This window comes from Seriola aureovittata, chromosome 15 (assembly GCF_021018895.1).
Source record: "Seriola aureovittata isolate HTS-2021-v1 ecotype China chromosome 15, ASM2101889v1, whole genome shotgun sequence".
NCBI classification, from domain to species: domain Eukaryota; kingdom Metazoa; phylum Chordata; class Actinopteri; order Carangiformes; family Carangidae; genus Seriola; species Seriola aureovittata.
Genome location: NC_079378.1, coordinates 23,695,145 through 23,718,208, shown reverse-complemented (window position 1 = coordinate 23,718,208; position 23,064 = coordinate 23,695,145). Strand labels below are relative to the sequence as shown.

Below are 23,064 nucleotides of genomic sequence, written 5' to 3'. Positions count from 1 at the left end.
ACGCTCAGGCTTGATGTCGCCTGCCTTCACTCCTCAGACTGATGTCTTTCTCACAGACTGTGTGTGTGTGTGTGTGTGTGTGTGTGTGTGTGTGTGTGTGTGTGTGTGTGTGTGTGTGTGTGTGTGTGTGTGTTGTGTGTGTTGTGTGGCACAGTTGTCCTCCATCCCCAGCTGCTTGCCGCATGTTGCATTGTTGTTTGGAGTTTTTACATTCTTGAACTGTGAGTAAGAGCTCAATGTTACATTAATGGCATATTGACATCTGGGTGTCAAGTGTCATGACGGTGTGACAGCAGAGGCGCTCTAATCCCTGCTACTGACTTGACAGCGGTCCACAGCATTTACATGTGGCAGCAGAGAGTACACACACACACACACATATTGACACACACAGTGTCGGCCTGCTGTGTGTGAGGTGTTCAGTGTCTGGCTCGTTTCCAGCTCGTCTGCAAATTCCATTTCTGATGGTTTACAGCAGAGGATATGTCGTCCAGGCGGGATACGACATGTCCTTGACTTTAATGTCCTCTGCAGCTGCAGTCACATGTACGACTCCATCATGACTCAATAAATCATTTAGTTGAAGCACAGAAAAAAATTCATCAAGGATTTTGAGAGGCGACTCTCTGTCTGTTACGTCTGTTTCTTTCTATTAAAAATGTTTAGTTTTCGCTGTTTTCAGCTTTTTTCAGCTTTTTTCAGCTTTTTTCAGCTTTTTTCAGCTTTTCTACTTTTCTCTCTTCTATGTGAAGTGGGACTGTTGGCCAGACAAACAACTTGTGATCTAGGAATTATATTAGGAAATAATCATAAGGTGCAGCCCTCGTCATGTTTTCTTTTGTGAACTATGTAAAAAATGAAAAGAAAATCTAGCAATTTTCCTCTGAGAGCAGGTTTTCTCCAGCTGCTGTAAACATGTTGCTGCCTGCTTTTTTTGTGACGTTGGCGAGATGTTTTGAATAAGCTGGGTCTTTTTTTTTTTTTTTTTACCATTAACAGGTCCAGGTTCATTTTCACCCACAATTTGACGACTGATGCTCTCACAGACCTTTTCACTTGGAGTCAGAACAAAGCAACGACACACACACATCAACTCTTCTCTTTTCTTTTCTCTCTGCTCAGTCGTCTCTCTGTACAATCCCCTGCTTCTCTCTCATACTCTCTTTCTCTGAGCCCTAAAAAGCGACGGCTCTGCCTTTTGTGCCGAGCGAGACGCTTCCTGTCGCTTGATGCTGTGTTTGCTTTTCTGAGCCGGCTCCCAGAGAGCTGTTGTTGTCCGCTGCTGTTTTAGCATTCATGCTTCTCCCTCTCTTTCTGCCCTGAGCGAACTCCACCACCCAACCCCCTTCCTCTCCCACTCCCACCCTGAACTCGAACACAGCTACCATCCCTGGCCTGGATTAGCACGTGTTCTCCTCAGACCACCCCAACACTCACACACAAGCTGCCCTCCGCAACCTCTCTTATCAGCTTATTTGTCATTGCATATCTTGGTCTCGCTAGCTGGGGTCGGACTAACCCACTATCAGTCCCCCGCAGTGTGTGTGTGTGTGTGTGTGTGTGTGTGTGTGTGTGTGTGTGTGTGTGTGTGTGTGTGTGTGTGTGTCAGTACGCACATACATCATAGACACACAGTGCTACCAGTGGTGCTGCTGAGCCAGCTAAGAGAGGGCAGGGGGGAGTTATGAGAGGAATGTGGGCTGACATGACTGCACAGGTCTCCCCTCCAGACATAATAGACAGGCTGCGACTGATGGAGAGGAGACTCGTGCATTCAAACACTCACTTTCAGCCTCTGTCGTTGCACCAAAGACCGGAGGAAATTTGGATTTCCTCAGTGTTATATGCAGAAGAGAAATCCCTCTTTACTGTTCATTAACTGACACATATCAAAGTATCTAATGAGAGGGACTGTTTCTGAAGATATGTTTGATTGGTTAATGTGACTGTTCATTGATTCTCGGCCTGATCCGAGGATGATGTATCATGTTCGGCTTCATTCAGATGAGACAGACGCTTCTTAAGATCCCAAGATGCTTCAAGTTGGCCGCTAACGATTGGCTGAACTTTTCACATATTGTTTTTTTTTTAACAAATCAGTTAAAGGTTCATAGATGTTCACTTGTACGCTGTAAGACGGGGTTTTCAGAGTTTGAGATTGTCGCCTTAGTTCACTCCTGGATCATGATTATGTTCCTTGTTCCCACAGTCACTCAACAATTAAGCCAAGATATCCTAATACTGCTGTTTGACATAACTTCAGACGAGTTCTGTCCTGAGTCTTTTATTAGTTTCTGACTCTGAGAAAAAGAGAAAAACTCCCCAAAGCTACTGTATCTCTGAACCATCTCTGAACCATATCACACCAAGGTAATAACTTCCTTCTGTTCACTGAACCTCACCCGCCTCTCACTTTGAAATCCTCTGCTGTGAGGGACATTCAGACCCTTCAGTTTCAGATTGAGAGAGATGATAGTGAGGTATTTACTGTATGTAAACAAAATCTCATGTCAAACCAAAATGGTGGACGGCCTGACCCCCGTAGAGCCACGCCGCTACATGGCTGCGACCGGGTTGGACTCTTTGCTGCGTGTCATTCCCCTTCTCTCCGTCCCCCAATTTCCTGTCTCTCGACCCTGTGCTGTTGAAAAAAAAAGAATAACTGAGGGATCACACATAGCTGAAGTCAGATGTTCACACCAGTGACCAGTAGTGACCATGGCAACCACAGGTTATGTCAGCAGGAGACCGACGGAGTCCGGCAGTAACAACAAACCAACGTGTTACTTTTGAGACAGCGGCTTTCTCTCTGGGGTTGATCTGCCTCCCACTGCGGCGACTTAAAGCTGTGTTTCTTAATTCTTGTCCTCAGGACCCAGAGTTCGGCTGTTTTTCTGTCCTATCAGGTAGTTAATTACATTCACCTGGCGTCACACGTATGGATCAGTCACTGATTAGATTTATAGAATGAAAATCAGCAGGACTGTGGTCCTCAGGGGGAGGATTGAAGAGCAACAGCAAACAAACACGTGGCCGCAGGTCCAATCTTTAGCATCTGACTGGAGCTAATGCCGTGTGTACAGACACACTGATGTACCCAGAGATATTTAATGCACTGCTGTATCCCAAACAATTTAAAAACTATCTTTATTCTCCTTTTTTATAAAGTCGTAAACAGCTGCACATGTTGTGCTTGTTGTGTTTTTACGTGTGTCTGCTTTTTGCGGTACAGAAACAGCACAGCAGCGATTCACATCTGGACGGACTGAACTCTGACCCTGGCTGGGGTCGTACCACGCACATCCACAGGAAACTCTGTCTGCACCTAAATATCCGCAGCATTAATGAAGAAGCCATTTTAAGCAGACGAGGAACTCCACCATGTGCACACTGCGGCACAATCAGACAGTAATGGACTTGTGTGTATTATGTCATTTTTAGCCATAGGGGCTGGAGAGATAGAAATGTCCTTATCTCAACAACTACTGAATGGATTTCCATGAAACAGACATTCATGTTGCCCTGAGGATAAACTCCCCTGACTTTGGTGATCCATTGGAACTGCCAGTACGCTCCTTTGGAAGCGTTTGCCTCCCCCACATCTTTCTGATGTTGGATTGGGAGGTGGGTGGAGGCTCTGACAATTTCTGTAACTTACTGACACCATGAACCCAACATCCCCCACACGCTGTGCACCGTGATCGACCCGCAGTGCGAAGGTGAGACAGGAGCCGGGGTTTGAACTTCTCTTTTTCGTTTTTGTTTTTCAGTCTTGACACTATTTCTGTCACTTGTGAAAAAGTGCAACACCATAAATATCACCCGGGAGAGACTGAAAATGTCCATATTTACACATATCACACCCGCCTCCTTTTCACTCTGCCGTCAGCTGTGGCCACTGGGATCGGGCATAAACACGTCTTACTGAGCTCGTTCTGTTTGAGCATCACTCAACCACATCTTTTCCTGTAGAGTCACCATGAAGTTGACATGTTTGATTTTTCGTGAAATGACCCAGAAACTAAATAAAGATGGACGCAGCCTCTGTGACGTCTCCCACAGGTTCCTGAAGAGCGGCTCTGAAGCTCAGAGTGAGCTGTGATAGTTGGACAGGAATTTTGTGCAGACATTCATGATCCCCAGAGGATGAATTCTAATCAGTTTGGTGTTTTGATATTTTTGATGTGAGGTGTTAAAGTTGTAGCTTTGTTGTTGTTGTTGTCTGCCTTCAGGGCTCTGAGTATTTCCACCTGTACTCGATGGATCTGGATCAAAGTGCAGTGACTCTCCCAGGTTCAGTGTGTAAATGGGTATATGTGTGGGAGGCGTATAGAGGCCTCACACAGACATACCATGACTCAGGACAGTCTCCATGTCTGTGAACCCCATCCCCAAAGCTCCTGAGAGGGACAAAAGAGGAAGACACCGGAAACAACTTATCTATCCAACAGGGAGCCTGCAACGCCAAACAATGGCCTGGAGGAAGTTTTTCCTCCAAGCTTTCTACTCTTATCGGACCTTGAATATGTCGCATACAGTGTACGAGGTGACGATGCTCTGCGGGACACACACACACACACACACAAGCACAACAGGCTGGACGTGCTGCTATGCACGTTCATCACACAGAGGAAAGATCAGAGAGAACATTGCAGGCTTAAAGGGGATCTAACAAGATCCTTCTCTTCCTCAGAAGGAAACACGACCGGGCGTTAATGCACTCTGAAGGACCCAGAACAGCAGATAATGAGGCTACATTTTAAAGTTCATTCTGTTTCCGTTCTATGACTTAATGGCTTTTTTTAACGGCCTGTTCACGTGTTCAAGAGGTTTATCAGCTCTCCCACCCAAATTATGGGCACTTTCAGCTCATTATCATGTTGCGATATTGACTTTGGTTTGTTTGTAAGCTGTATGATTTTTTTTTTTGCCTCCTCCTCTTTCATCTCTCTGCAGAATATAGATGTGACGAACTTCAGCAGCAGTTGGAGTGACGGCCTGGCTTTCTGTGCCCTCTTGCACACGTATCTTCCTGCCCACATCCCTTACCAGGAACTCATCAGTCACGATAAGGTACAAAACTGCAGGAAGACTGCACACACACACACACACACACACACACACACCAGCAGTTAATCATATCAAGCAAACTAAACTGATCAGAAATCAGTTTATTTATATTTATTTATATTTCTTGCACACAGACTCTCTCTTCAAACCCTTAAATTTACTCCTCATCACCTCTGACCCCCTTATCCACTTATCCACTTGCCAGCACGCTTGCATACTTGGACCTAGTCATCGTGACCCAGACGAGCTCATGCATACATCCATATATGAACAAATCTGAGGTTTGGTGTCAGTTTGTTCCAGCGCAGAGGGGCTCATATGTACCGCTCAGGGTAGATGACACAGAGTCCCTCGAAGGGTACGACAACACTTTCTGACCAAAGGCTTTACTGAGGAAATCCTTTCATGTGTAAGAGGTGGAGTCAATAGAAAAACTGACTTCATCAGGATATTTATCTTTCAGACCTCGAGCCTGAGTGGAGAGAAGGCAGTTGCATTTGTTTAGTGAGGTGAATTGTTCACAGCAGCTTGGTGGAGCTCGCCTGATATGATATGAATGTGTTCTGATTCAGAGTGAACAAGCTGCAGGCTCAGCCTCCTGTCGTCCTCTCCCAGACTGAGACTCGCAGAACTGCGTCTCCAGAAAATACCACACATTAATTCACAATAGGTTGTTTGTGGAAAATGTGAACCTGTAAACTGTGAAAATAGTCTGCTTATACAGTGAAGGTCTGAAGATGCATGTTTGCCAAGAGGCAAATAAAAACCGCTGTAATGCTTTTAAACCATTCTGCCAGGAGTCATTTTTTCCACCGTTAAGCTGCACATTACAGACTTCTTTTATGAAGTAGTTTACATTTTATAGGCCTGCCATATTGTCCATACAGCATTAAACGACCGCCTGACGATGAATTATCAACATAGCGTTTGTGTAGTCATACTGTACATACTGAGCACCGGGCAGCAGCTATGGCTCATTGTTGACGGCTCTGTAATGTGGACTTGCAGGTGGTATACACAGTAACTTTGCAAACAATATGGTTCCTCTCTGGGGACCGCAGGGTTTCCACCCTGCTGCAGCATTAAAGCAGCAGATAAACACCTCTGACCAGCCCTGACACATGCTACGTGACAAACGAGTCATGTAGGCGTGTGCACACGGTCTTGTTGGTGTGAATGTGTGACATTAAGCTGATGACAGAGACATTGCGTGGCCCATCTCTCTGAATAATTCAATAGATGTGTGTTGGCTTTAATAACTCTTGCTGAGTGACTTTCCCCGAGGCCCAAACACTCAACCTCTCCCCAGTATAATCCATCCTTCCAGTAATCCCATTAATGCCCTCCTTCAACATTTATCATACATGTTTTTAAGAAAACAATGTTGTAGGTGGATTTATAGATTGTAGGTGAAACAGGGGAAGTTTGTTCTTTCAGCTACAGAGCTGATCATTAAGAATTCATAATTTATTAATTCATTATTCCAGCTGTGCTGACGAGTCCAGGCAGTTAATATGACGGAGTGGACGTGAGTGTCACAACCACTCAACTCAACAGGCAGAAAAAACTGAACCTCAGGATGAGAGGGACAGTGTTGATGAGTTCAGTGCTCACCTCTGAGGACAGTTTGTGTTGTGATTCACAGAGGACGACGAAGCACACCGCTCCTTTACTGGAGTCCCAGGACAGATCCACATTTTTACTTGAGTTAAAGTTCTGGAGTATTTGATTTTAAAATACTAAAGTATTCAAAAGTATTTTTTTTTTATGTTGTGTTGTTCCACATTTACAGAACCTGATGACTCTGAAACAACCTGCTGACTGACTGACTGACTGACTGACTGACTGACTGTAGAACCTGTTTAACAAACATTTAATAACTCGATGTGCTATCTAAAGTTTTTTATAGGTAGTGATGAATGTTGGTCGTGTTAAAAACAATAAACATTTAAAACGAAAGGAATCTTTATTTTATCAAAAAAAAATCCAAACATGGACTTGAAGAATCTTCTGCCTCCTCTTTATCTAACGTCTCCATCAGGACCTTAGGACCCTGACAGGTTCAAACATGGCCGACAGTGGAGTTTGTGATTGTTTTTTCCTCTGTGGTGAACACGGTGTATGGTCTATCATATTTTTCAAAATAAAAGAAAATTCATTCCTCTGACTAAAAACTGCTTCAAAGTAAGAGTTCGTCATAGAAATGTAGTTGAGTCAAAAGCACAATATTTGTCTTTTTAAGTGTAGTGAAGTAAAAGCCAGAAGTTTCCAAAAAGATAAAACTCAAGGAAAGAACAGGTACTGGAAAAATATACTGAAGTACAGAACTCAAGTAAATGTACTTTGTTACTGTGCTGGTGATTCATCACGTCATTCCTGCGGAAAAGTGATTGCACCAAATTCCACAGTTTCATAACGAGGTTAAATCTACCGGGATTTCATTCATGGGAGGTTGACGAGAGTCACAGACGGGTCTGTTATTACAGGGACTTGGTCCAGTATAAGTTTACACATATCAAATAAACATCAGGGATATTATAATACATCAGAAATGCTACACAAACAAGCAAAGGCTTACAGACATTTTGGACCGTCGTGTGTTTGCAAAGGTTCATAATTGTGTTTGTGGGCTTGTTGTCGCCGTTTGAACCTCCTTGTGTGGCGCTGCAGGACGACGTGCAGCGAGGTTCAGTGTCTCAGCACCCACTGCTCTGTTTTTCTCTTCAGGTCCGGAATCTGACCCTGGCTTTCCAGGCCGCCGAGAGCATTGGCATCAAACCCTCCCTGGTGAGTTTAGCTGCCACAGACGTCACACACACACACACACACACACACACACACACACACGGAGAGATAACACAGAGGGCCCATTTGATTAGACAAATTGGGAACAGTACACTTTGATTTGCTGAACTGTCAGGATGAAGCTTCAGAAGAGAGATGCCCCACATCCATTTCATGGGAGCGTTTCTCCTCCTCACGGTCTCGAGCTTAACTCTGTCATATCGGTGACTGAGCCCCGGATCTCTGCTTTGCCTCGGGCCCGTGTCAGCTGTGTGCAGTGGAAATCTACGACTCTTTACTAAGATAAAAACGAATCTAATTCATATTTCTGATGCAATTGGACTTTGATTAGTTTAGGTAGTTTGTGAAAACATTAGCTACTCTCCTCACACTAACATCCAGCTGCTCCACTGAAGTGTTTAGACTTTGCAAGAAACTGCTTCCATGTTTTGCCATGATGTAAACAAAGTCACTTTCATATCTTTTTCCTGTAAAGCAGCTGAATAAGTTTATCGTAGCAAATCTATAGTACGTAGTCTCTGGTGTCAGAGAGTTACGAGACTGAGAGGAGCTTATCTTTTCTTAACCTTAAGCAAGAAAGTGACTCAGCTTTCTTTCAAGATTTGGGCTGGGTTTTCTGTTTATTGGATTTGGTTTCCAATGGGTCAAGTCTCTTTAACAATAAATATTAACAGCAAACAGAAACAGTTCATTACGTTTATTAAAAGCTTAAATAACCCGCAGAAACTGTAATCTTCCACAGGACTGTGTGTGTGCGGTTCGATCAGGTCTTAGTGACAGTGACTGGGTGGCATGTGCAGGATGTCAGGCCCTCAACCCATCGAGAAAACACAGACACAAACAGAAATTCAAAAACCCCTTCATGTGAACAAAGAACCTTTTAAAGTCCTTCTTTGAGTCAGAAATGAAATCATTGTATTTTGGCATAAAACTGATCCTGCCTCATTTGTCGTATTTAAACGTGTCACTTCGCTGCCTTCAGGTCGTCGATGTCAGAAACTGTTGTTCATAAAAACACATCTGCACACGGCCCTTTATGTTTATAAGCTTCCCTGGATTTAAATACCCATATCACTGCCGGTAAGAGTGTGCACACTAAACAGTTTAATGCTGACCAGGGAAAGTGAATCCCTCATGCACATCAGGAAGAACAGACAGGAAGAGGCTGATGTAGAGGAATAATCTGCTGCAGCCAGTTGAGGTTTTTCTCCTCAGACTTTTATTCTGCTGTAGAGACGGATCTGACTCAGTGCTCAGGTTAAACTAACGTGACCTTTCCTCGCTGTTTGACATCTGTGCTGAGCATCTCGCCTCGTTACTCTCTGCACTCCTGGCTTCATGATTCCAGGGAAACGATAAAACCGATGAATGCAGTTGGATTTTTGTTCTTTCTAAACTGGTCTGAGACGACTTTGAAAATGCACAAATCAGTCAGGAGCCAGCTGGATCTCAGCAGGGAAGTGATTTAGTGAGATCAAAGTTCACAATTCTTAGTCTTATTAATTCTCCATTACATGCTTGTGGTTACAAGATTGGATGTGGCAAACTAGTTCCCATGTCAGTGACTTAAAAACAGTAAACAAATAAAAGACTGTAACTGGATCCCTCTGTTCTCTACTCATGAACTTGCATGCAGTGTTTTCAGTTCTCTATCTGCTGCTTAAACAAAACCCACAGAGCTGTGGATCCTCCTCCCGTTAAGGAGGTGACTGAGGCTTCTGTGATGCTGGAGTCATGTGAAAGTCCACTTCACTGTCTGACTCATCGCTGTCGGACAGGATTTGTCTGCGAGTGGCTGACTGCAGCGTCACACAGCTGATCAGGAGTCTCACAGTAACTTAGGCACATTTTCTGTATCACTTCATTTGTCCTGCACAAGCCTCAGTACTTTAACTCCTGTGTCCGAAACCAAAATAACCATGTTTAAACTGAGACAGTCAGACGTCTGTGGGACTGTGTCAGTGTGACAGGAAATATGTGATTTCTCATTGAGCTCAATAATAAAGTCAAACATCCTCCACGCCTGACTGAATAAAGGCTCTAACAGTGATGTAGAACAGAAGATAACAAGTGAAAGAACAGGCGTGTGAATAAGGAACTATTTATAGATGAAAAACAAAATGTCAATTTGTTATTTAACGTCCGTCTCTAATAATAAACACAAGGCGTATTTGACAGTTGTGCCAAAGGAAGTGAGAGAAACTGAGCATTAATGTGGTTCAGTCAGTGATGAATTATGTGACTGTATGTTCTGTCCGTCTTCTTCTTTTCTGCAGATGTTGCATTTGTTCTGCATTCAGTGTTTAAACACTCATTCGTCTAATGGGGAAGCTGTAACTTCTCTAAAAGATCTGTAACATTCTCATTTATATTCATGGCAGTTGGCAGATGCTTCTATTAAATGTGGTCATAATAATACTGCTCTCCGTTTATGATCTCACATCACAAATTAGATTAACTATTAATCATCAGACACTGTTGGTGCAGCTTTGCATTGGCCTGATGGGGGTGCTGTTTGTGATGATCAAACTGTTGAACCCCCCCACCCCCACCCCCACCCCCCATCTCTCTGCTCCTAACAGGACATGGAGGAGCTGATGAAGACCGACAGGCCGGACTGGCAGAGCGTCATGCAGTACGTCTCTCAGATCTACAAGTACTTTGAGACCTGAGCGGTGAGGAAGAGGAGCTGGAGACCGATGAAGACTGGAGGCACTGCAGCACTTTTCTGTCAGCACTACATTCACCTTCCAGACAGAGCAAACGCTGCCACTTTAACCCTCCTGCTGCTGCTGCTGCTGCTGCTGCTGCTGCTGCTCACGGACACCAGAGACACGACAGAGGACCGCTCTGTTCCTGAGACACTCAGCCGTCATGAACGCACTGTCTTCTGTCTTATTTCTTGGCAACAGTGCAGCCAGGACACACACACACACACACACACACACACACACACACACACACACACACACACACACACACAGCACCCTGTTTAAAGTGTCAGTTGAGCATTTGATTCAAAGACAAACAGATTATGGAGCCAAATACTTCTCGAGCCTTGTAGCAGTTGACAGCACGACTGAGAGGATTAAGAACTGGATCCATTTTTTTCATCCCTGGATATTGATTCAGAAAAACTTTCTTTTTTTTTTTTTTTTATAGGTAATATGAAATAATTGCATTAAATCCAAACAGGCTGTCAGTAGAAAATCTAAAGAATCTTATTTTTCACTTGTTTTTTAGCTCGGTCTCCATGTCAGTCAACACTTCACCTACTGGAGTTGTTTGTGAATCAAATGCTCTGTGGGAATGATCTGACTTTTGTGCCAAATCTTCTGCCAAAACACGACTTCTACAAGACTATCTATGCATGGTTAAAGTGTAGTGTTCAGTCTCAGTGTGCAGTGTGACGTCCTCTTTCACTGACCAACACACAGTCATGAGTGTGAAACCAGCTGTGGGTAAATTTTGGTTCTGTTTGCTGAAATGTTGCTGAAATGAATCGATAGCGATGCTTATTGTAAATTAGCCGGAGTTCGACTTTGCAGAGCAGAGAATAATTTGAATTGACAGGTTTGACTTCAAAGCCTTTATATTTCCACCTTAATTGTATGTCCTGGTTTGTCCTTAAAAAACGGAGGTCAGACAGACTCTAGCTGCCATCTGTGATGCGACACTAAAATGATTTAACGCTACGAGAGTTGCTGAATAGTTTTGTAGAAATATTTTTATGAAAACAGACTGATGTGTATGTTTGTGTTGTTTACAATTAAACCTCCTGTGATGTTCCCTCATGTTCCATCAAGACTCAACAACTATGGTACTGCAGCTGCTTTGCAAAATATATACATCTATATTTCGCATGCCATGTTCAATTATGAAGGAGAGGGAAACTTTTACATGTAGGAGTCGAGGTACAACATGTTCTCTGTGGTGTGCTTCAGACAAGCCTCCATTTGCAGATGCCCCTATGTTTTGGAAGATAAAAGTGTTATTTATTTATTTACAAGACTTGCATCCTGAAAGTGAACATGTGGACAGAAATACAGTTTTCTATTTACAGATGTCAGATTTGAAGGACTATTGAATGAATATTGCTCAATAAAGGAATGTCAAGTTTTATTTTCAATCATTCACTTTTTTATTATTATTATTATTCCTCAGATAGTGACGTGTCAGATGAATCTACTGTGTGAAAGAAGCAGAAAATATATTCCTGTGCTGCTCTCACTGAGGTTAAACTGCTTTTCCACTGCGCCCATTAAAGCGCGATGCCAGGGTTGTAAAACATTTGGGCATGTGGAAACTTCTCGCAGCGCACCTTTTGTACTTGAACACATTTCAGTGGCAGCAGGGACCGTGAAGTAACACGATAACTGGAATGTCTAAATGCAATCAACTGGCTCCAGAGAGAAATAAAAATCAATCAAACGAAGGGTTGAATAGGTCGAAGATCGAACATTACAGGGTTTGTTTGACCCTTAACTTCATTAAACATGTCTGCTTAATCACATGGAGTTTAGTGACCTTCAAAAAAACCATCCAATTAAAAACACACACCATCTCAGATGCGTGACGTGCGTGGGTTCCGGTTAACACATTTCCATATACAAACATAACTTTCTGCCGTTTGTCTCGTGCGTTTGCGTCACACAGCAGCGGAACGTAAACAAAATTCCGCAAACACTTAAAAACGTGAGTAAGTTTGGGGTTTGCTGTTGCCTCCCATGAGTCCACGGGCACCAACCTGATTTAAACCAGATGCAGCCGCGTGTCTGGGTAGTGTGGTTGCGCGTGCATGTGCACATCAGACAGCGTTTACATTAAATGGAAAGCACGTGGTGGTGGCGGCGTAGATGGTGCTGTTTAACTGGCGCGTAATTACGCACGGCAGACGAGTGACGCTCGCTCGGGATTCCGCTTATCAGCTACTTGTGATCGCATGAGAGAGAGAAAGAGAGAGAGAGTGTGTGTGTGTGTGAGTGTGTGTGAGTGTGTGTGTGTGTGTGTGTGTGTGTGTGTGTGTGTGTGTGTGTGTGTGTGTGTGTGTGTTCGGGGCGTGGCTTCTCTGTGAAATTCAGTTTTTCCCCCCTTTTTTTCTTGCGCTTCTCCCTCCACTTCAAAACTGCTGTTGCGGGTTTAGTCGTGTGACACCGAGCCTCCGACGCAGATCTACAGATGCCGCTGAAATGCTCCACAGATCGGTCGCTGTTGATGTGAAAACATCCAGAGACGATGTACAGGTTCATTAAGGTGAGCGAAGACCATGTTCAGTGACTTTACATCTGTTTTGACGCAAACTTCAGCTTTAATGCGCAGCTACAGCTTCTGTCAACTTTCTGATGCTGGAACATTTTTCTCAAGATGGATATGAAGTAATTTCTCTCTCTCCTGCAGATGGCTGGATGTGCAGCTCACACTTGTGGAATATTCCTGGATTATAGCAGAAAGACTTTTTTACTCCTCTGGGACTAGACACAGTGTTGTGGGTTACCGTCTGCAGGTTTTAGTCCTTGAACACACTTTGCTGAGATGAATACGTTATACATCGTGATTGAAGTGGTTATTGCTGTTCTCTCCATATCCGGCAACATACTGGTTTGCTGGGCTGTCGCCATCAACACCACTTTGAAGAACGCTACCAACTATTTTCTGGTGTCCCTTGCTGTGGCTGATATTCTGGTCGGTTGCCTCGCCATCCCTTTTGCCATAACCATCAGCATCGGCATCAGTCTGGACTTCTATGGGTGCCTGTTCCTGGCCTGTTTTGTCTTGGTACTGACACAGAGCTCCATCTTCAGTCTGCTTGCCATCGCTATTGACAGATATCTGGCAGTTAAAATTCCTCTAAGGTGAGTGTTGTGAGTGTTCATTTTACCTCTGGTGTGAAATGAATCTGCAGCTTATGAAGACTCTGTGAAGTCAAAGGGGAAAATAGTGAAACCTAGATGAGAACGTTCAGTCTCCACCTCTCATTTTATTTTCTTCCAATCTAAAAAATTGAATTAAAGTCTCAACCACCCAGTTGGTTCTTGAACCAGCCACTCATCTGTCTACAACACTGTAACTATAACTGAAAGTGTCCTGCATGTTTAATCTCTTGTTAATCTGCTAAATAAGCAGAAATAAAGAAGCTGGACATAATTCTCTCTAGATGTTGTCACTCTGTTACCATTGAGAAATAATCCCAATCAGGAGCTGGAAGATCAGTATCAGCTCTGTGATCTCATGAATGAGTTTACTGCGGAGATTAGAGTCTGGTGTAAAAATAGCAGCGTTAATATTGAAACTTGGAATGATAATCACTTAATACGTCTAAACATTATTTAAATCTGGAGTTAGAGACACTTTGAAGTGTCTGTTCTATAACCTTGATTCTATAATCTAAAGGCTTTAGATCATGTCAGCTTCACATGTGTCTCTCTTATTACAACAGCACAAACCCAAGAAATCTGTGGTCTGAGCACTTGAATCATTTTAGATCATTTTCCTCAGCTGATAAGAAGCTGGCTGTCGGTGCTTGTACTCTGACACCTCCTCCCCTCAGGCTGAGATATCAGATCAATACCTGACCACAGTGTGTCACCTCCATTGATCCTGACGGCAAAGGCCACAGAGATCCTCTGTGCGGCCGCTGAGTGCGTCTACAGTCCGCCTGAAGAAACAGAAGCAGACGCGGCGCTGCCTGATATTTCCGTGAAATGAGGAAGCTTTATTATCAGTTGGGAGTCGTCCGTCTCCTGGTGGAGTGTTGTTTGTTTTTTCACCGGTGTCAGAGAGCTGACAGTTTTTATTTTAAGGCAACATTCAGTGGAGTGAATGTTGTGGGCTCTGGGTGTGTTTGGGGGCTGTTCATGTTGAGCGGCTGTTTAGCTGTTTAGCTGTCATTTCCATTACACTCAAACACTGGCAAGGAAGGACAGTTTGACACTAGTCTGGGATGAAGGTTTTCTGCCACCAAACAAGTGGCTTGTAAAAAAATCCCCATTTGTGCTTCTATTTTTGACCCACGGACGGAAAGCAAACCTAACACACCTCCTCACACAGAAAAGACTGACTTTAACTGCCTGTAAACCTCTCACAACTGCCTCTGTAACAAGTTTTCAACATGAAACTTTATAGTTTCCTCTGAAAGCCCAACTCCCACCATCAAAACACACATACACACACGTGATAATAAGATCAGTGTGTGTATGTTCAGCTCAAATTACATGCAGCAGTGTCTGGTGTGTGTGTGGGTGGTTGTGTGTGCGTGTGTGTGAGTGTGTGTGTGTGTTAGTGTGAGTTCAGCCAGTCCTGCAGCCCTTCGGGATTGTGAATCTCTCTCAGATAAAAGTGTTTTCACAGATGGTTTTAGAAGAAGTGAAAGGCCAGAGCCAGATGTTTTAAACCCCGTGAGAAGCCACACAAACACTCAACACTCCCCTCGAGCCCCCGTCCCCCCCTTTAGCATTTCTCAGAAAAACACCCTCCAGCTATTTTGTCCCTCTGTCCAGTTGGAGCTTTCGAATAACCTTTAGCACAGCGCGCACCACAGAAGGATTGTCCCCACCCACACCAGCAGCGCTGCCTTGCTGTGGTGAGGGAATGGGGCATCACCTCGCCTCAGGCTGCTGATTCAGCACATTTCAGCTTCATCATTTTAATGGACAGCTGAAGAGTCTTCTTGTCTTTGTTTCAGCACATGTGGGGGTGGGTTCAAACAAGTGACCCATATTTTATCGATCTGAATGGAAATCACATGGATAATGAAGGGAAAACAGGGTCCAGGTGGTCCTCAGACTTTTAGGGTCCTGAAATGACCTGGGATCAGCTGTGGAGACTATAGAGGACAAGTGCAGTAAGATGTTAACAATGTGTGTAGGAACAAGGTTTGAGGACTTGATATCAGTGTGTGATTTATGGTGTGTGTGGGTTTTACAGTTTGACATAGACTGACTGACAACAGTAATGAAATCAACATTTAAGGAAATACACTTATTTATTTATTTTTCCTGAAGGTTAGATGAGAGGATTGACACCACCCTCATGTCTGTGTATCCAATGCGAAGCTACAGACAGCAGACCGTTAGCTTAGCTCATCATAATGATGACAGGAAACAGGGAGACAGGAGCTAGCCTGTCCTCAGCACCGCTACCGCCCACTGATTTACATGTTGTGTGTTTGTTGAATCTGTTCTGGTTTTATTATGGGTTATGTGGTGTAGTTATTTCTCTGTGGGTGTCGAAGCTGAGGAAGTTACTTTGCCCAGCCACTAGTTACCAAGAAATACAGTGGCATGTAAAACTACATATTGTTTTTACATTTTAGTTTGTGTATGGATCAAGAGATATAAAAGAGACAGATAGAGAGTGGTATATTGTGTTAATTAGCTTCAGAGGTGTTGGTGGGGTATTTTATTCAACACCAGGCTAGCTGCTCCCCCCTGCTTCCAGTCTTTATGCTAAGCTAAGCTAACTGACTCCCGGGTTGAGCCTTTTGTATGGACTCAACAGTATAGAGTGCTGTCAATTGGGTTGAGATCAGGTCATTCACAAGTATATGATTCAGATTTTATCAAGCTGTTCAGTAAATCCTTGTCCCCTGTATAGAAGCATCAGAATTTGTTATATTTGAGCATTCATTTACTCAGGTTTGTCCTTTTAATTTGTCTGGTCTGTGAGGGTGTTTTACACAGACAGCTGTGGAAATGGAAGGTGATGGAGGTGACGGGTTAAACCAAGGGTGTAGGTTTGCATATGGAGAGTAGGGACATGTCCCTACCAATATTTTGGGAGGACAGAATTGTCCCTACTATGTTTGGAGTGAAGTTGTATTAGTGTGACCTCCAAGAGGCTATGTCTCCGAGACAACCGATTTAGGCATGCTAGCATTTGATTAACTGAAGGGCTATCTGAAGGCTGACGTCGGGTGAGAATATCACAGTGGTACCTAACGTCACCAGAAAAATGTCAACTGATGTTAATTATCCATGTTAGCTAGCTTTAACTAGCGAGCTAACACTGGCTTCTGTCTTCTACAAGCTAGCAGTCAGGTTGCTAGCAGGACTAAACATAAAACAGTGGATATACCAAAGTATGAGTTTAATTTCTGTCGAAAAGTCCCATGAAAATGTCAACATGCCTTACTTCACTGTGACATTTTTATGCCTTAGTATACTATGATTTTATATATATGGCGTGCTACCGTTGTGCAGTGGTTGTAATTGTTGCCTTACAATGCAAGGGTTCTTGGTTCGAACCCCACCTGGGACCGTTGTGCATTTTGCATGTGCGTCCTATGCCTGCATGGGTAGTTGGGTACTCCGGCTTCCTCCCGCAATCCAAAGACATGCACATTAGTTTTATGACGTTTTATGCCTTACTATACTACAACGTTTTTTTGACATTTTTAAGCCTTACTATACTATGACATTTTTATAACATTTAATGCCTTAGTATACTATGACATTTTATGCCTTACTATACTATGACGTTTTTTAACATTTTATGCCTTACTATACGATGACATTTTTTTTTTAATTTAATGCCTTACTATACTAGGACGTTTTTTTTAACATGATGTCTTTAACATTTAATGCCTTACTATACTATGACGTTTTTTGACGTTTTATGCCCTACTATACTATTACGTTTTTTTTTAACATTTAATGCCTTACTATACTATGACTATATTTATGGTCTGGCACCGTAGTGAAGTGCTTGCAACTGTTGCCTCATAATGCTCTCAGTTTGAACACCGCCTTGGACCATCTTTGTGAATTTTGCATGTTCTCTTTATGTCTGCATGGGTTCTGTCCGGGTACTCTAGCTACTTCCCGCAATCCAAAGACCTGCACATTATTTTCATGACATGAAAATTTTTTCTTTACTGTTCTATGATGTTTTCATGCCTTACTATACTATGACTCATGACATATATATGACATATATATCCCTATATCAAAAGTGATGTTATCATATGTGTGACATATAAGAGGATATATTATTTTGACATGTATACATCCTTTGGATATATGAAGATATAAGTTCATGCAGGTTTGTGAAATACCCAGTAAAACTTTATTAAAACAACATGATTATTAAAATTCTACATGTTTGTATATCATTTTCTCAATAATTCCTCAATAAATTTAAACATACGTTTATCTTTTATATTTACATATATAATGAACATATACCGACAGGCTTTGGGATGGATATATATTTATGTTACATAGATAATATACAGACATACTAAAATACATGTTTCTATTAGCTAGACATATATGTCAATACATGATATTGTTCCAATTTCTACCAGGTTTCATATGTAATTTTTACATATATATGCTATACATAAATACATATATGATTTTACTTCATATGCACATATATTTCATATATGGATATTCAACACATGTAAATATATTACATTTGCGATAAACACTGCAATAAACAGTTTTGTTGATGGCATTAAAAAGCCAATCTCTTTGTTTTCGAGGGGTGGTGGGGCGGGATTGTTGCATCTCTACCAATGTTGAGACCAAATCTACACCCTTGGGTTAAAACAACACTGATTGCTATTATCACAGCGACACAGAACTGACCATTTCCTCAGAGCAAGACGAAGTCTCTCCAGCCTGAAGGGGCTGTAAAACCTGACCATATTGTTCTTTCTTTGTTAGGTTTTATTACTTCCAAGTTATGTTTTCACCTGCGTCTGTTTATCTGTCAGCAGAAAGTACTGAACCGATTTGCAGCGAACTTGGTGGAGGGAGGAGGCATGGGCCTGGGAAGAACCCATTAGATTTTGGGACAGGTCCGGATCATTTAGTATGAATTCGATTTTTTATTCCTCCAGGCCGGCGACAGTCAGAGCTGGAGACATATTGTTTTCAGGTTGACCATCCCATTCTCGTGGCCTTGACGGAACGTCTTCAAAATTGGTACAAACATTGACTTGGACTCAAGGAGGAACTGATTAGATTTTGGTGGTCAAAGGTCAAAGGTCAAGGTCATGGTGACCTCAGAAAACACTTTTGTAGCCATAACTCAAGCCTTCACAGCAATTATGACAAAATGTCACACAATGTCCTGGCTTGTCTTAATTGGCTCCCAATTCGCTTTAGGATAGATTTTAAGGTTGTGCTGTATGTTTTTAAAGCGCTCAATGGATTAGCCCCTCCCCTCATCACAGATCCTTTCAACCCCCTTAACCACATCCTGGCCCCTCAGATCGTCGGACATGGGCCTCCTCACCCTCCCTCGCACTCACCTTAAACACAGAGGTGACTGTGATTTCTCAGTCATGGCCTCCACACTGTGGAATAACCTGCCCAGGTCAATCAGATCCGCCCCATCCATCCACTCCTTCAACTCTCGCCTAAAAACAGTTTTATTCTCATTAGCCTTTGAGCCAAGATCAGTCAGGTCTGCTTGCTTGTTTTTGTCGTGCTGTTTTAGTGTCTGTGATTGACTTTGATTCTCTGTGTTGATTGTGTTTTCCTGGTGTGCAGCACTTTGATCAGCTGTTTTTTAAATGTGCTCTATAAATAAATTTGATTTGATTGTTTCACATTAGCCTTGGAGGAGGTTCGCGCTCTCTCTGTTTTCCATTCTACTTAGTTAGTTAGTTAGTTAGTTAGTTAGTTAGTCAGTCAGTCAGTCAGTCAGAGACACTCCTAAACTAAATATATAATGCAAAGGCATTCCAGAATAAAATCCCCTTGTGTTGTCAGTGTGAATGGGCACATGCTTGATTGTGTTTGTAGCTGAGCTGCGGACCCTGCCGGATATTTAAGCAGACGTTGTGAAGATTGAGTGTATGTGTGTGTGCGTGTGTGTGTGTGTGTGTGGTTGTGTTTGCGGCCTGGCAAAGGTCTGCAGCCCCAGGCGGAAGCACAGCCGCACAGAGAAGAGAAGGGATGTATGGAGAAAGAAAGCAAAACAAAGATAGATGCCAGCGTGCTGTCGTCATGCCAGAGCTAATCCATTCAGCCTCTTGCTCACTCCTTCCCTCCAAAGACAGAGAGAGAGAGAGAGAGAGTGGGAGGCGATGAGCAGGAGATGGACCCTCTAGAAAACGAACCCTGTGCTGCCTGCTGTACATGTGAGCTCTGAAGCCCCCCCCACCCCACCCATGGGCAGAGGTCTGTATTATTCATGGCCCCTGGGTCGACCTGCTCGCCTCCCTGGAGCAGAGTCGCAGGACGGAGGCTGGACCCGCACGCCACTCATGAATAATTGACTGTTGGGATTGTCGTAATTACTAGAACCCAGGGCTGTTTCCCTCTCAGAGGAGGACGGGGTTAATCATTATGAAGCCGTGTTTGACTAACAACTTTCATTTTACTGGCAAATTCTCTGCATGTGAAACCAGGACTTAGATGGCAGCAATTTCCTGCCTTTGCCCTTTGAGTCAGAGGCGTTTGCTGCAGTTTGAACCCACTTCCTCACAGCCTGGCTTCACTCATCTCTCACAGCTTTTTAAAGGATGAGACTGGTTTTATAGTTTTCTTTATAAAGCACTGTGATGAGACCAAAACCAACAGTTGATGATTTTATCTTGTGTAGCCACAGCCGCACATGGCTTCTCATCAAAAACACAGAGAGAAAGTGATATTGTTGCACTTGGTGACGTTTTCTGTCCTGACACTATCTACACCTACCTACGTGTAGAACACCTGTCAGTCCATGGGTGTGGATTGTATTTACATCAGCAAACTGGTTCAAAAAAGGGGATTTCATGTTTATGTATCTGAACAAGTCAAGGTATAATCCTGAGAAATCATTTTCCAACACTGAAAAAGAAAGCATTTACTGCTGAACACATTGTTTCCAAACAATGTTGTTCTGTTTCTCACTTATCAGCAGTTTCTTTAATCTTTTTCTGCACGAGGTGAATGTTTCTTCTTGAAGTAGCGCGACCAGTTCCTCAGTTTATCTTAGTCATAGTCTATTTGTGGCCCACTGAGTCCGTGTCTGCGTCTGCTGCGATCTCCCTCCACTGCTCACCGTATGTCTGATAGTTTTGTTGAAGGATGTGAGAGCGTGAGAGCGCACAGTGATACAGTGAAGTGAAACACCACAGTGATGCACAGCCGGTTCAGGTAGATGCTGGTCAGCCGCAGGTAGGTGACGGTGGTGTTCAGGAGGTGGATGACTCAGTCGGTCAAGGCTTCAGTTCAGTTCTCTCATTCCCACATTCAAACAGATATAATTCATCCTGTCCATAGGAGCTGTGAAGTGATCCCCCCTCGCTCAGACTCATATGAAGCTTCATATTCAGTCAGCTGAACTTTATTCCGTATTTAAGCCGAGAACAAGAGCTGCGGGTTTTGGCCTCCATCTTTTCACCTCCACTGTGGACAGGAAGTTTGATTAGTCACCATTAACTCCTTCATCGTACATGTACATGTGAGCATTTGAGTATTATTTTGAAAAACTGTGAACCCATCCGTTAACAAGTCAGTGTTTAGTGATCGAATGGCGTGTAAAAATATTCATTCATATTCATATTCACTATCATAACAGTTATTAGTCATTTACAATTTACTTGGCAAATGGCTTGTTAATAACAACAGATTAATGTATGAAAATGTTTTTATTAATCATTCACTAATGATTGTTCCATCATTAAACAAAGTGTTACTGAACTTTAACTTGTGACATAATGTGATCATGTAAGTAGACGTCAGATGGATTACTTGTGGCACCTCCAGCTCAGTGTGTGTGTGTGTGTGTGTGTGTGTGTGTGACCGCACTCCTGTACACATCTGTATGAGTCATGACCATGCGGTCTCTCGCCTGAAACACTTTGAGGAAACAGTTAATTTTGCTTCAGGCACTGTTCATATGGCGGGGACCGGCAGACCGAATCAGCTCTGCATCTGAACACGCAGCCGCCATGCACCTGCTGTTGAGGATTTCCTTTCATATGTCAGTCAGGCGATGGCTCTACGGGAAACACACGAAATCAGTTCAGGATCTAAACAGCACGAAGCCGAGACAGAGGAAAAAGTGAAAATCAAAAAAAGTCTCTAAGTGTTTCAGTGGCTTCTTTCATTTTCACACGTTCACGCTCTGTGGGTTTGCTCTGGTAAACTCCTGCTCACAGCTTCTGAATGTAGATGCAGACAGTTAACCTACATCACACCTAAAGCAGATGTGTGTGTCATTTCAGCGCCGTGTTTGTTGTACTAGTTGAAGCGCAGCAGGATGTGCGATGGAGTCAGATAGCAGCACCCTTAATGTTTTCATTTTGCAGCTGATAATGTGTTCAGGGTGAAACAGGCCTATGTGTTGCTGTTGTAGTTAGATGATTACATGGAAAGTTGAAATGACTGGTAGAGTTATAGGGGTGTAACTGCCTGCAGCTATGTGTGTTTATCTTTTATTGTTGCATTTACAAGCTGTGTACTTTTTTTAATTGAACTGAGGGTGTAGTTTCCACCCTCTGAGTCACATGTCAGGGTCTGTGTCAGGGTGAGAGGATGAACTGAGGGGATTTTTTTTTATTTAAATATAGACAAAAACAAAACTGATTTGGGTGTCATCACTTAAAATAGATTGTGTTTGTTCATAATTGTAATTCAGAGGAAGCTCTGATCATATTTTAAGACTCATTTATACATAAATGCTTTCTTTCCACTGTTCATCCGATAGACTCGATGAATCATCCACTGCAGGGCTTCAGATAAAAGAGTTGGACATTTTAGTAATGTGCTTTTTTTTTTTTACTTAGAGTGAGATGAGAAAATCAATCCCTCTCTCGTGTCTGTAAACTAAATACGAATCTACAGCCAGCATCTAGTTATCTTTGCTTAGCTTAGCATAAAGACTGGAAACAGGGGGAAACAGCTAACCACAGTTACAGAATGCAACCAGCACGTATAAAGTTCACCACCTTAAGTCACACCTTAACAGAACAGAAAGAACTTATAAAATATGATGCACCATCATAGGTTGAAATACTGAACACATATGAAATAGTTAAAATTAGCTTTGCCTCAACCTGCTGCTCATATTAATCATAATCCACTATTTAAGAATAATGTAACACCATGACAAGGGGAACTCAGCTGCCGAGTGACTGCTCTGTGTTTGATAACTTAATTACACTTTGCTGACAATACTTCTGTACCTTAAGAGTTTGAATGCAGGACATTATTTGTGATGGAGCATCTTCACAGTGAGGTGTACTGATAC

At 42.9% G+C, this 23,064-nt stretch overlaps 2 protein-coding genes across 7 annotated transcripts in view; both read left to right on the top strand.

The window, feature by feature from the left end:
- Positions 1 to 12,004, top strand: part of specc1 (sperm antigen with calponin homology and coiled-coil domains 1) — a 69,224-nt gene extending 57,220 nt beyond the window's left edge. For all 5 annotated transcript variants that reach the window (XM_056397196.1, XM_056397195.1, XM_056397197.1 and 2 more), the window contains 3 exons: positions 4,957 to 5,073; positions 7,798 to 7,857; positions 10,458 to 12,004. In XM_056397196.1, the coding sequence (XP_056253171.1) occupies positions 4,957 to 5,073; positions 7,798 to 7,857; positions 10,458 to 10,547 (267 nt within the window). In that variant the 3' untranslated portion in view covers positions 10,548 to 12,004. The remainder of the gene's footprint in view (positions 1 to 4,956; positions 5,074 to 7,797; positions 7,858 to 10,457) is intronic.
- A 912-nt stretch (positions 12,005 to 12,916) lies between these two features.
- Positions 12,917 to 23,064, top strand: part of adora2b (adenosine A2b receptor) — a 13,914-nt gene continuing 3,766 nt past the window's right edge. Inside the window, exons 1-2 of one of the 2 annotated variants that reach the window (XM_056397735.1) lie at positions 12,917 to 13,128; positions 13,273 to 13,727. In XM_056397735.1, the coding sequence (XP_056253710.1) occupies positions 13,408 to 13,727 (320 nt within the window). In that variant the 5' untranslated portion in view covers positions 12,917 to 13,128; positions 13,273 to 13,407. Of the gene's footprint in view, positions 13,728 to 23,064 lie in introns of both variants that reach the window. The other variant, XM_056397736.1, reaches the window with a different exon arrangement.